At 36.0% G+C, this 14,343-nt stretch overlaps 2 protein-coding genes across 2 annotated transcripts; both read right to left on the bottom strand.

Moving 5' to 3' along the window:
- Nucleotides 1–179: 179 nt before the first annotated feature.
- Nucleotides 180–1,520, bottom strand: LOC114139677 (snRNA-activating protein complex subunit 1-like). The gene has a single exon (XM_028009725.1). It carries the CDS (start codon nt 1,436–1,438, stop codon nt 368–370), a length of 1,071 nt encoding a protein of 356 aa, XP_027865526.1. The 5' UTR covers nt 1,439–1,520; the 3' UTR covers nt 180–367.
- Nucleotides 1,521–2,604: 1,084 nt separating this feature from the next.
- Nucleotides 2,605–13,953, bottom strand: srp72 (signal recognition particle 72). Its single transcript, XM_028009357.1, has 19 exons — nt 13,807–13,953; nt 12,998–13,118; nt 12,086–12,206; nt 11,659–11,802; nt 10,634–10,745; nt 10,497–10,528; nt 9,323–9,447; nt 8,367–8,424; nt 8,154–8,285; nt 7,935–8,063; nt 7,028–7,100; nt 6,814–6,878; nt 6,604–6,699; nt 5,744–5,847; nt 5,578–5,655; nt 4,312–4,449; nt 4,199–4,236; nt 3,962–4,121; nt 2,605–3,502 (listed from the first exon to the last, which is right to left on the bottom strand). Exons 1-19 carry the CDS (start codon nt 13,904–13,906, stop codon nt 3,328–3,330), a joined length of 2,001 nt encoding a protein of 666 aa, XP_027865158.1. The 5' UTR covers nt 13,907–13,953; the 3' UTR covers nt 2,605–3,327.
- Between the last annotated feature and the right edge of the window lie 390 nt (nt 13,954–14,343).

Genomic DNA, 14,343 nt, shown 5'->3' with positions numbered 1-14,343 from the left:
GCAAATGTTTTAAAATTCCAGGTAAGCTTCATAATGCTGTGCCTCAGAATTTTTGAGCTTAACATCTAGCCATCAAGTTCTTAAATGTTTAAAGTTGACTTACAATTATTTTCCTCATTGATCAATTTTTCTTGCAGCCAATTTTGCTCAATTGAAGAGTAAATAAACAACTTTTATCACATATTTTTTGCAACTTTATTAACCTTGTTTTATTTGCTTATAACAAACAAAAAGCCTTTAACTCATCAACGTTTCATCAACAATTCTTAATAGCCTTTAGCCAAAAAACAAAGAAAAAAATTCAAAGTGCTACGAACTTCTTAAAGTACTTCCTTGAAAACTAACAGAACCTTTTTAGAGTTCAGGGTTATCCCGCTTCCTTCATCACTTTGTACTCTGTGTATGCTGCAGCCTGGCTCATCTTCCTCAGAGGAACTCCATGCCGCTGCTCAGGGGTGCTCAGCAGCCAGATCTTGGTGTTGCTTTTCTCGTCTGTCTTCCCCAGGTTCTTCCAGGTCCGGGCCCGCAGAGAGGTATGCGTCTTCCTTCTTGGAGGTTTCTGGACCTGCTCCCCATCTGAGCTGGAGGACTCCGCCTTCTCCACCTCTCTGTGTCTCCGGGATTTGGATGTCGTGTGGACATTGCTGTAGCTCTTCTGCTTGATAGAGGAGAGAAGTCTGGCTCTGCTGCTGCAATCTTCCTCCGGATCATAGACTTCACCTCCAACATTCTTCTCTTTGGGTAAAACCCTCTGCTGCTGCCATGAGAAGAACTCATTCATACACTGTTTTAGGCGGGAATTGAAGTCCGGATGAGTCATATTGACATGAACACGGACTTGCGTGGCCTCCTTCAGCTTCTCATAGTGGCTCTGGATGTCGGCCATTTCTTCCAAGATCTCTGTCGATTGGAGCTCCTGAAGTGACGACGCCTTGCTTAGGAACTCCTTGCATTGAACTTCCGGTTTTGCTTTCTGCTTCTGGAAGGTCAGAAAATGCGGCATAGCTGTGTAGTGGAAAACTTTGGTCGCAGCAAGCTTGTGATAGATGTAAAGAACATCATGGTGCTCTGCGTCCTTAGACTCCGTGAGAAACCTCTGAATATAGCGCCAGTCCTTCAGCGCTAGCCTGATGCGGACGGGTGTGGAGGCCGGCTGCGTGTGATAGAAGGCGAACATCAGATACAAACCTCCCACCCGGATATGGTAGCTGTGGGGAGGTAAGAAGTACTTCACAGCTGTGGCCAGAGCGACCCGGCAGAACCTCTTCATTTCAGAGTTGTTGGTGATACCGAGGAAGATGTCAGAAAACTTCATTTCCCTCCAGATGGCCGAGAAAGCGCCATACCTGACCGAGTCCGTGCTCTGGAAGCGGGACAGCAGCTCCTCCACGTCCTCAGTCAGCGGTTCGTGGAAGAAATCCGTGTAGGAAGATGGCATAGTGTCCAGAGAAACTCCACGGCAAACGTCAAAGCAGTTACCTGCTTTAAGACAGGTGTTTCTTATTAGTGACTAATTATCGAACAACACTGCCCTCTAGTGGCTAAAATAACTATTTTGTTACCTTTTACTTCCGTTTCATACCCACTAATTATGCGTTCCAGTTGTAGTCGGAACTGGGAAACATCAACGCCGTTCTAAGTCATATTTTCCACTGGGAAACTGGGAGCAATTCATATGACCCACAGTAAGGTGGACTTCCCGCTTCAATATGGCCGCTACTCGCATCAACGGTTCCAAGGTGTGTATTTTATAAGACGTATGATACTTTAAACTGACTGAACAAGTTAAAATTGGTTTGCTTATGGAAAATAAAGCTTAAAATTATGTATTGCACAAAATGCTTATAGGCATCGCCATGTTGAAATTCGGACATCTTAAAACGACCACCTCGGTCTGACGTCAAACTCAGCTCCCAGTTGCAGTTATCTGATTTTAATTAAAGCACAAGTTACTATGATTTCCATCAGATCACTCTTGCTTGTAGTTAAATATTTGTATTAATTATTAAGATAGCCATTGAAGTGCTCGAATCTTACTTTTGAAATGAATTGAATATGTGTGCCCTTTGGGAGAGTCAACAATTATAAAACACAACTATAAAAACATTTTCTCTGATCTAGTTCCTTAAGGTAGACAATATTCATTGGAGTGACATAAATTCCTAACAGAAAAATTTAAAATAGAAAATTACTTTAGATCATTGTCGAAAAGAATTTGGGCCACAAGATATTGTACAGTTTTCAAAACAAATTCTTGGATTTAAACGAATAATTGGAACCCAGGATAAGACATTTGGATTTGGAATAAAGCCACTATGCAACTTTAAATATATATAATTTTAAGTACAAATCATACACACGTATCCTAAAAATTGAAGTGAATCTACTATTGAGAAGTGAAAGTGATTTAAAATCAATTTTATGTAATATGTACATTCCGAGACAGAGTTCAGGGTTTCCATTCTTTGTAAGCCATAGTCATAAAAGTATTTCACTATGTAAAATAAATTTAGTTTCACTTTTTAAAGTGATTTTTAAAAACCTTTTTTCATGGTTTTTTAAAAATATGGAAAACAAAAATGTTTAAAACAAAAGCAAACAGACTCGTTGTTCAGAGATTTATTAAGACTTAACAAAATGGACGCCTGTTGGGCCAAAATAGTCGTATTTTAGCATGCAAGTGAATCATAAGTTATTATCCACTGCAACACTTAAAAAAAAAAACATGCTTCCCTGCAGCAGACTAAAATTGAAGAGATATATGAAGAAACAAATTGTGTGTGGGTGTGTGTGAAATCCCTAAGGATAACAGTGAAATAAAAACCACAACTTATTGTGTGGAAATAAATCGTTCTTTGAGCTTCCAGACAGCGCAGGTCATAAAATGGCTCTTAGTAATAGTAAAAAAAAACAACAAAAAAAACAGCAAAGACAATTTTAAGGTTATCAAAGTGACAGTAAAGGTCCATTCTGACTTTTTCTGAAGCTGTAAAATACAGTTCATCTTTCTTACAGGGTTAGAAAAATACCATTCTTTGCAGTCGATGCAAATATACAGTTCAGCTGTGTTTGTAGTTTTCTTGTTCTGAGCTAAACAAAAGCATAAACACTGTTTCCAAACAATAAAAAGCATTTTTATTGAGTGTCCTTTAATTACTCACTGTAATTTCATCATCTATCATCAAAATAAGATACAGCTGCAGGAGAGCAAAGAGCAAGTTTTGGTTGCACATCTGGATAAATTACCAGAAAAGAGGGGCGTGGGGGGATAACTAAATAACTTGAAATGAAAACCTCCAGACGTCTCTCTGTTGTTCACAAACAACACTACCAGCCTCCTTTGCCGCCCTTCTTCTTCTTCTGTGGTGCCTTTTTGCGTGTGGCTCCAGATGAAGGCTTCTGCTGTCGTGGAGGGACGACGCCGCTGGGGACTGTGGATGAGCCGGTCGCCGACCCGGGTCTGGGAGACGTCGGGGGGCTAGTGGCGGTTTTACTGGCGTCACTGGAAAGAAAAAAAGAACCGCACTGTAGTCAGACAGAGGTCACACAGACTGAAAGGTCTGACCTCCAGATGGCATTCTGACAACAGGATTGGTGGCTTTGCACTGTAATCTAAGGTTCAGCACCTCAGATTAGTTCTGTTTTAGGTAACCTTTTTAATAAAAAGGACCAAAAGCCATTAAATGTTCCAAAACAAAGCAAATCAAAAAGATACTGAACATGCGGACTGGAGGGGTAAAAGTAAAAATATTTTCAAATTTGTTTATATAATTTTTTAAGGCCTGGGGAACTTCTAGAATAAGTTACCTGAAATGTTTTATTTAATGCTAATTTCTTATTTAGTGTAAGAAGACTCAGACCAGATCTACATTATAAAAGGACTAAACAGCAGGCAGAACCTCCAGCAGTTCTGTTTCTGTTTTGATGTTTTATAAAACCGTATGCAGGTTCATTCACTCACAACTCGGCTGAAGCTGCTGCCGTTGCTCCCTGTGTGCCTTTTCCTATCGCCTCCTTCTTCTTCCCCTTCTTCTTGCCTCTGTAGTAGGAGCGCTCCTTCATTGGAAGCCACCTCTCCAGGTCCGGCGTCGCTTTGGGATCGCAATTTTTAGGAAGTTTACCTTAAAAAAACGAAGAAGAAATGACGTGGAATCGGTTCTGTCTTCAAAAGAAGTAGGAAATATGAACATCGGCATACCTTTCTTCTTTTTTCTCTTCTTTTTGACTTCACCTTGGCTGAAAGAAAAATAAATGATCAGTATTTACTGATTATTACAAATCAAGCATTACTCTTTGATGTAAAAACTTTACCCAATTTCCTTGGGAAGGTTTTCTCCGACCACTTTGCCGGCTTTTTTCCTGACATAAGTGGCGCCGTGAGAGTTCTCCAGTTCGTCCACGTCCACGTTGAAGGACATGGTGTCTGCAGACGGCAGGTGTTTGCTCAGACTGGAGACAAATGTTAAAGACGCTCAACAAACCTGTGCTGCAGTGCCTCACTGCAAACCTCAACAAAACCCTTCAGCTTGTTTGACCTGCAACCAGTAAAATTCAAGCACTTTTCAGGGACGTTTTAAAATTTTTCCAGCACCACACTTGAAATAAAAACAATACAAATGAACTAAAAAAAAAGACAGTTTCAATTCAATATAATCAGAGGTGGGCAGAGTTCCCAAAAAATCTACTCAACAGTAGCATTACTTCAACATATTTTTACTCACATAAAGGTGAAAAGCATCCATTCGAGAAATTACTTAAGAGTAAAAACATAATTGGTAATAGGTAAAAGGTCTGGTCAAGTACTGGGTAATTGGTTAAATTATCATTCATCTATTACTTAAAAATTACATCATCAGATGATCTAGAATGTAAAGTTAAGAGGAAATTATTGACAAAAATGTCAATAATTCATATAAGTAACAAAAAATAAAATCAGGCGAAAGTAAAATTTTTAAATCAGTTTCTTTCAATAAAAACTTATGAAACTTTAACAAAAACTGCAGGTGTGTGTCTGAGTGAATCTTTAGTTAAAACATGTTTGTTTTTCACTCAGTGGGTAGAAAATCCAGAAATTTTCCTCAAGTAAAAGTAGAAATACTTCATAATAAAATTACTCAAGTAAAAAGTACAGCACAGTAAAAGTAAATTTTCTCAAAAAAGTTACTCAACTGTGAATCAACACACAGTTATTTTATTTTTAATAAGAGTTAAAAAAAATAACTGATATTTTTTAACAGTTAAAAAAATATCTGGTTTAAACTGTTAGCGTTTTCCAAATTTGGGCTTTCAATTGCAAAACTGTGCAGTTTAAATATCAAGCACTTTCAAGGACTTTATCCAGAAACCAAGCACTTTCCAAAACTTGAAAACGGCGAGTTTAATTTCAAGGATAATCATCATCTATAATCATCATTCAAATGTTTTAATAACTTGTTTCATTATACTACTCTACAGCTAAAAAAAATATTCTTGTCAGAAAAAACAGTAAAAATGATTTTAAGCAGCAAAAACCCAAGAATGCTAGATTTTTGTTTACAACATCAAGTAAACATGAGTGAAATAACTTTCAAAGGATACGATTTGGCTTTATCCGTGTCCACCAGAGAATAAGCAGAGATCAGTTGTGCCAGCGTGTGAACGTCGTTTGTGTTTTGTCTGTGTTGAAAAGAAGAAAATGTAAGTTTTGCTGCTGTAAAAAACTTACATCTGGAAGAAAATCTGGAAGCGTTTCTGCAGGACTCACTTCCACAGTTGCTCCAGGTCGCTGATGGCTTCTTTTTTACGTCCATGCTTCAGTTTGAAGTTAGCAGCTTCTCGCACCAGAGCCAGATGTGCAGCAGATCCGGGCTGTGAAGAAGAAGAAGAAAGTCTGCTGAGACTTTTATAAAACCACTTTACCGTAAACCAACTCAAACATGATCCTGACATCAAATATCTACAGCCTCCTTCAACGATATCGGATCAGAATCAGAATTTATTTTATTACATTGGGCACGAAGGAAAGCATTGTGAAATTTAAAAAACAGAAACTCTCGAAGGCAAGTTAAATAATTGAATAAAATAATTATAAATACATATATCTCAATAAATATAAAAAGTATAGTGGTAACACAGAGAAACAACTGGGATATTAAGGGAAAAAAATAAAGAAATAGAAAAGCTATGGAAAAGCCTTAAACAATTTCATTTTATATCACAGACATAAAATTACACTGAAAACTGGACAGAAATCCAACCTTTAATTTTTTTTTACATTGAATAAATTACAATTTTATGGAATAAATGTTTTATAAATACTAAAGACATCATTATTAGTGGTACTTCTACTGTTCATACTTAACAGTGTTTTGATTAAAAAAAGTATTAGTTCCACTGGGAAATTTTTCCACCAACAACATGAGGGATATGTCTTCTTATCATACTTTTTAATCAATATTAAGGAATTATTAATTACTTAAAACAAGCTCCTATATGTTGCTGAAATGTAAATTTTTCCCACTTCAAGTGTACTAGTGTATCTGTATTAGAAACTAGACAAAAATACTTTGTAAGATTGTGTTTCCGAGGCAACATTAAGGAAACAAAGCTAACAAACCTACTAACCTGTTCAGCTTGATAATACTCTATAGCTTGCTTGAAAACGTCGATAGCGCTGTCGATATCCTCTTCATGGGAGTACATGGTTACCAGAGCTGAAACCTACAACAATAAACACATTTCAAGTGAAATACAAAACTACCAGATTACTCTGATTTTACAGAAACCCTTAATAATCTAGCAGTCCCAAAAAGAGTAAATATTTAATATTCTCACCATTCCTGCTTTGTGCTTGAACTCTTCAATGGATCGGAGGACGTCACAGGCTTTTGTAACGTGACCTGAACAGTAAAAACATTAAAAACGGGTTGATTTTTGCGGTTTGTCTTCTTGCTATGAGTTAAACACATTAAAGCTGAATGACTACCATACCTATGTTTAACACATAAATGTAAAATAAAAGGAAATTTTGTCTGGAGTGGGTCAGTACCTTGTACTAAATACAGTTGTGCCATTGTTAGTTTAATGCCAGATGCACTTTCTGGGTTTTGTTCTGAGAATTGCTGCAAAAACAAAAACAAACAAAAAAGGTTTAAATCATTGATCCTCAAACACAAGCAGATATTTCCAAGAACAGTAGAAAAATAATTACAGTCATCTTAATGTTTCCACGTGAGATTATGACATCGTTTTAAATGATTTCCACATTTGGCAAAAATAAATACGATTTATACTCATTATTAATGAAGGCAAAAAAAAAAGTAGTTTTAGGAATTGTCTGTTTGTAGTTTCTTGGTTTTAGTGGGATCTGAATAATGAATTATCAGACAATTATGCAATTAAGTATTATACAGGATTTTCATCAACTATTGATCTGTTAAATGATACTTTGTTGCATCAACCCATCCAGAGACAACAGGTGGAAATTAGCATTTTTATGCCAAAATCTGGTACCATGCATGTCTCTTTTTAAAAAGTTAATGAAATATTGTACATCGTCTCTGTGTAAATAAACAGTATATTTATCAGTAATCTGACTTTTCGGAGAAACTGATTAAGTATTAAATAGGAGATTTTTACAGAATTCGAAGGGGATGAAGCTAAAATTTCCATTTGAGGAGTTCTGGGTTGAACATATTTACAAACAAAGATGTTTTTCTCATTATCTTAGATGTAAAAAATATATATTTTATCTTGTTTTGACTTAATTTCTGCTCTGATGGTGTTTTTTCAGCAAACTCCCTTTTTTGAGTCTATATACTAAATTAGTTTACAATTATTTCAATAACTGATTCATCACCATTAATCGTTTCAGGCCTACTATTGATCTGAATGTTGCAGCATTTAATGATGCAGCATTTCATCCAGACGTGACGGAAGTGAATCAGGATGCTCACCTGCAGGAGCTCCACCGCCTTGCTGTGCTGCTTCTCCCTGCACAGCTGAGCCGCCTGGATGAGGACGGGTCGAGGGTGACCCGGGTTCTGAGACTGAAGACTGGACGAGAGTTTCCTGCACTGGTCGGCCTGTTTGCATCCAGACCACAAAGCCAAACCGGATTACAACAGATCCATAAAATGCAGAAGAAGTGGATGAAATCAGAGCATTTTTCTCACCTGATTAGTGTACATGGCCAGCAGCGCTTTGTTGAACTCGATGGCCTGCAGCTGCTTCTTTGCCAGTTTGTATTCCACACCTTCTGCGTTTGTCAGCTTCACTTTTTTCTTAGAGTCAAACACGTTTTGATCCTAAAAGAAGAGAAAGGGCATTATCATCAGGCGTTTTTAGTTGAGGAGGTTTCACTTTAGGAGGGCTAGCTCTTGCCCTACCTTATTGATTGTGATGATGTTGTTGGCAGTCACAGCCAGAAGCCCGACGTCAGAAGGCCTGGAACCAGATCAGATTACCTTGGATCAGTCATTCAATTTGTTAGCCATTCTAGCCCTAACCCTAAAACGAGAAATACTGTGTTTAAAATGAGCTGATCTGAAGTGGCTATGTTCTTAAAAATCTGCATTTTCATTACATAAAGGGCTAATTGTTTTTATAATATGTGGAGTTAAAAACAAAAAGCATTTTCTTTTGACATTATTTTGTATCAGCTGTGTTAAATACTGAAAAAGCAGAACATTCTGTTTATCACACATTAAAGATATAACAAAACAGGAACCTCTCAGGATGCTGAATAGAAAAACAAAAGATTAAAAGAATAAAGCATGAAACACTTAATTCTTCTTGAACATACAGATATTCACACAGGAGTACCGTCTGTAGCTCTTGAAGGAATTTTAAAACTTTGCTCCATCAAAATCATGTTTTTTCCATCATGATACAAATTTTCTCCGCTAAACCCTCAGCTTTTATTTTATCACATCCTCATCTTCATATTAGTCATTTTTATTGACAAGTTGCTGATTCATGTCGGCTGAAAGAGAGCCATTAGGATAAAACTTAATTAGCTTGTTGAGCTTTTATATTTCTAAACAGAACCGCATAAAGTGAGTTTTTAAACCCACACCGGACTCCGTTTCTCTTCCCCATTCTGGTGCAGATGCCATCTTGTTTCTGGGTTAGGGTTAGCCGCTTAAGGATGACCAGCGGCGCCCTCTGCTGGATGGCGGCCAAACTACAACACCGAAATAAGGTCTAATTGTTTGGAACTAATTTTAATCAAATAAACCATTAATCAACACTCGTAAGTCAATTAATTGTTTGCATCCCAAGTTAAATATTTTTAACACTATTATCATTTCCGTAACACATCTTGTGCAAAGTCTGGACTCACTTGAGCTTGATGACCTGGTTGTAGAGTTGCAAAGCCTCATCTGTTCGGCCCTGCAGCTGCATGATGTACGCCATCTGAGAATGGATGACCGCCAGCTCCGACTCAATGTCTTCCTCAGTTACGTCCTGAAACAGACAGACAAATGATAGCTGTCTGGTGGCAAACTAAATGATCTAAACACCACAAAAACAATAGCTGGTTTTAAGTCAAATGCCTCAAAAGCGAATGACCAAATGAATTCAAAATTTTATAAATAATCCAAATATTGTAATAGTCTTGATTGTACAGTTATTAAACAGAACAAAGGTTTCAAAGTTAGCTCAAAAAGTTTCAGTTATAACAGTTATAACATTTTGAGGGTGTAAAATGATTATAGAGAGGTCTAATTTATTAATTTCCAGTTTAAACTTGCATTTCACATTCTAAAAACCTGTAAAAACAAAAAAAAAGCTTAATGTTATTTTATTTATTTCTGTCCTGTTGGATGTGAAACATTTTGCATACAATCAATTCATAGTTTGATAAAACAAATCTTTGTGTGCAATTTATTTTGTGATTGTGGAATAAATACAAAACTTCAATGTAATAAAATATATAAGTGAATGAGCTTCCTTGGAGGAATCTGATTTAAAATTACACCAAACAATAGATTAATAAGAGGAATTAAGGAATAAAGCTGGTTGAAGCAAAGATCTCATTTAAAAATTGTCCACATTGACAATTGATTTCTAATAATAATGTTTCCATTGCATTTCCAAGCAAATGGCAAATGATTGACATTTGCTTTTATTTTGATCAATTTATATATCTAAAGCAAATGTTTCATCACATGATCTGTACTGAAAGGAATTAATTGGGTAAAATTCTCCAATAAGAAATTAAAGCCTGGAAATCTTTTATTTGAGCAAATAGATTCTGTGTGCAATTATCTGAAAAATACTTTATATATTTGCAAAAACAAACATTATAAATTTACAATACATGATATGCCCTCTCATGTACTTTTAGTATAATAACAAACTCTTCAAGAATAATGAGCAACAGCTCTCATAATCTTCTCACACCTATTATTTTCTCAATAATCTGCAACTTTACAAACTCACAGGATAACAACAGCCATTGATAGAGTCTGGGATTTTTTTTTTTTATAAACAAAATAAAAGCAATGACTTACAGAATCCTCTGCCAATGAGACTCTACAAAGTTCTGCCAAAAACAGAAAAATATTAACCTGTTAATATCAAACACTTGATTTAAAGATGAATGGAAACGTAAAAGTTCGACTAGGTGAGTAATGATAAACATGCTGACCTTCTGCTTGCCGTAGTGTGTTGAAGGCCTCCGTCAGCTGTCCTTGACCAATCAGAGCGCAGGCAGTGTTGTAACAGAGCTCATACGTCGACTCGGAAAGACCCAGATCCTCCTACAAAGGAAATAAAGATTGACTCTAGATCAGTTTTTACAAAAGAACAACAATAATAAAATCACACTCATGCAACTTAAAGTTCTGATGTCAGCAACAATATTTCAGTTATTGTGAATTTTTGGGTGTTTAATTCGGTTCTGACCATTGATGAACGTTTAGTGTTCAGCTTTTCTCAAAAATGAATGATTATAAAACAAATAGTGAGTTTATTCACTCAATTTTACAAATTTCATCAGTAATTTACATTTTACTACCTTACAACACTAACTATGCTCGAGTGAGCAGGAAGAAGAAACATCTTGCATAAGCCCTTTCTCAATATTTACAAAATAAAATTTCACATTAAGTTAACAATATAAGTTGCAGACCGTATATCATTCCCTTCATTGTTGACTCTAAAGTGTATAAGACTTAATTATTTTTTCTTATAAAGTGTTTTGAATTGGCTCATACTAGAGCATTTTTTCAACTTCTCATTCAAACTATTCCATAATTTCGCTCCATACACAACTGTTTTAAAGTAGTACACACAGTTTTATTTTTGAAATCATACTTCCGTCTATTATTTCTGTTACTTGAGTTTAAGACAAAGAACTTCTGTAAATGAATTGGCAACAATCTCTTTAACCAAATCTCTTAGTTTCAAGATATTTTATTGAATAAACAATAAGTATGTTCTCTATTATTCACTTTATATAGCATTCTCGTAGCTTTGTCTTGTGTCACAAACAAAATAAAACATAAATAAAAATATAAACTGAGAAAAGAAAGCTGAATCGATCCAATATGAAAAAAAGTTTTTTAAAATACTGAACTCATCAAAATTGTAGATAATTGTTAATTTTACATGTTTTGTAGTGAAAAGAGGGAAAAAGATGAAATGTGATCTTTGTGTGTGTTTGAGCATTACCATCGGCGCTTTCTCCCACTGACTCATCGCAGCCACTACGGCAGCCAGGTTGGTCTTCCTCTCCTCCTCGTACTCATCCTGAGAGTTCCTGATTAGGTCTGTGTAGATGGTCTTGCACTCATCGTAGCGCTCCAGTCTGTACAGCTACACAAAGAGAAGAGTTCAGATCATCTGACACACTAATAGCATCTGAACAGGAAGAATGAAGCCACATTGTACCAGGAAAAGTCATTACACTGAACAATAAAAGCTTAATCTCTGTCTCCATGACGCCATTACTGAGATTTAGTAGAAAGTTATACCAGGACATTAGTGGGTGTAATTATGTAAAAATGATGCATACAAGAAATACAAACTACATGAACAACAACAATAAGTACAATTTTCTCCAAGAAAAGACAACAGTAGAAACATTAAACAGTCTCACCACTTGACCATAAAGTTCCTTCAGCTTGTCTGTCTGGTCAGGAGCATTTTCAATGGTCTTCAGTGCACTTTCCACTCTGTTCAGCCGATACTCACAGTACGCCTTCTCAAATACAACCTCACTAATATATAAAAAAAGAGAAAAAAAAGAGACAATTACACTTCCCAGATTCAGACAGTTTCAAAATCTCAGTTTAAACTCTAATCAAATTGTTTCTTGTTTTGTTCCACAAACTGAAGGTTTTTGTGATTATGTTTACTTTTTAAAGCATCACAAAACAATTAATTTTGTTAATCGCTATGAATTGATTATTGAAATAATCGCCAACTAATGTAGTAATTAATTTATCGTTAAATGGAGCACCCAGACTCAAAAAAGTTAATTTGCTGAAATTACATAATCAGAGCAGTAATTAAGTCAAAACTGTACAAAATATATACATTTTGCTCTTAAGATATAAAAACCCCCGTCTGTAAATATGTTATGCTCCTCAAGTGACATTGTTGTAACTTCACCTGGTTCAAATTATGTATAAGAAGAATCTCAGATTAAGTACCTTTTGCTATCAAATTATTAATCAGTTAATTGAAAATATGTTCCACAGATTAGTCCTACACTGTACTGATGTTAAGTCAAGCACAGTGGGATGAGTTTCTCATGTTGAAGTATTTTTTAACTGGAGCTACAAAAGATCAAGTGTGGAAAAAACACATTTTTATTCCATTTTAGTTAATAAAATGTTTATTTGCATCTTTTATTGTATTTCTAATATTGTATTAAAAGGGCTTACGTGTTTAAATGAAAAATCTGCAAGATGTGGCAATTAATTTTTAAATTAACAGAATACTAAAACCATCGTTAGTTGTAGCCCATGTGAAACATAAACAATTTAATATTTTGGTAGTTGTTTACCTCCCAAGCACTTTGGTGTGAGTGTTCATGACGTTCAGCGCCTCCTTGAAGCTCCCATTCTGAACAAGGCAAACAATCTTACAGTGAAGGGCCGTCACATCGTCCCTGTTCTCATGCAGTACTATAGCAGAGGCAGAGAAAGGTAAACAAGTTATTGAATAAATAATAAAAGCAAGAAAATGATCAAATGACATCTGAATAATCAACCCAGTTTTAGTTTGTAAACAACTAGGGATGCACAGCTATGAACACTACATCACAACAACATAATATCCTAATATTCTGAAGACCTGATTAATAATTATAAGTGCACTATTTTTTATTTTATTTTATTCACTATTACGAGATATAATGGATGCAATGCAGTATCATGTTTTTTTGCTACTTATGCAAAACAACGAAATGTCAATGTTGAATATGCGTATTTATTATTTTAGATTTTACGGATCTGACTATTTTGATTTGAAATCAAAATATGAGAGATGAAGTGGTAATCAACTCCTCTTAGCTCAACTGTAGGTCAGGGACACGTCATTGGTCAGAATACACCGGTGCAAAATCTAGAGAGAAAATTTAAATCAATAGTGACCTAACATGATACATAACACATCTTCCTCGTCTGTTTCATAAACTAAAACACTGAGGATATCAAACCACAAAAAAATGGAAAGCTGTGTCTCTCTTTACAGAGTTGTCAGTTTTAGCTTAGCAACATGCTAATAAGTAGCAATGATCCCCAGCACAGTATGTCGCTAACAGCGACCGCGGCTCGGGTTTTAAAGACAGCCCTGCCAAGAATCGACTCTTACTCTTGGAAAGCGCCTTCAGAGCTCGGGTGTAATCGCCATTCTGTCCACAGCGGTTCACTTCGGTCCACAGCGAAGCCACGGCCACCCCTCCACTCGCCATCTTTGCTGAATGGACCGACAAGGTAGGCGGAAGTAGAATGTGTTACTTCCGGGCTAGAAACAAAGTATTAAAAAAAAAAATCAACATTTACACATTAAAGAGAGAACATAATACGGCCTTGATATTTGATGTAGGTTCATCTTGGTGAAGCAAATAGCATTTTTCTTTAACATTTTTCATTTGAAATTGTCGCAGTCACATGACGCCTTCATAGCCACCGATTTAAATCGGAATACACATTTCAGAATGTGAAAAAAGACAGCAGGCCGAGCTGTCTTTCAAACAGGGAGCTCCAAATGTGAACTTTTAATGTTCAGCTCTTGACTCAAGAGGCAGAACACAAAGGCTTGTTTACAACAACAAAATCGGTAACACCTTATTTGGCGGGTTGCGAATAAGACTGTCATGACACTGTCATAAACAAGACATAACACCTG

The sequence above is a fragment of the Xiphophorus couchianus genome, chromosome 23, assembly GCF_001444195.1.
Source record: "Xiphophorus couchianus chromosome 23, X_couchianus-1.0, whole genome shotgun sequence".
Lineage (NCBI taxonomy): Eukaryota > Metazoa > Chordata > Actinopteri > Cyprinodontiformes > Poeciliidae > Xiphophorus > Xiphophorus couchianus.
This window is presented reverse-complemented; position numbering and strand designations above follow the sequence as displayed.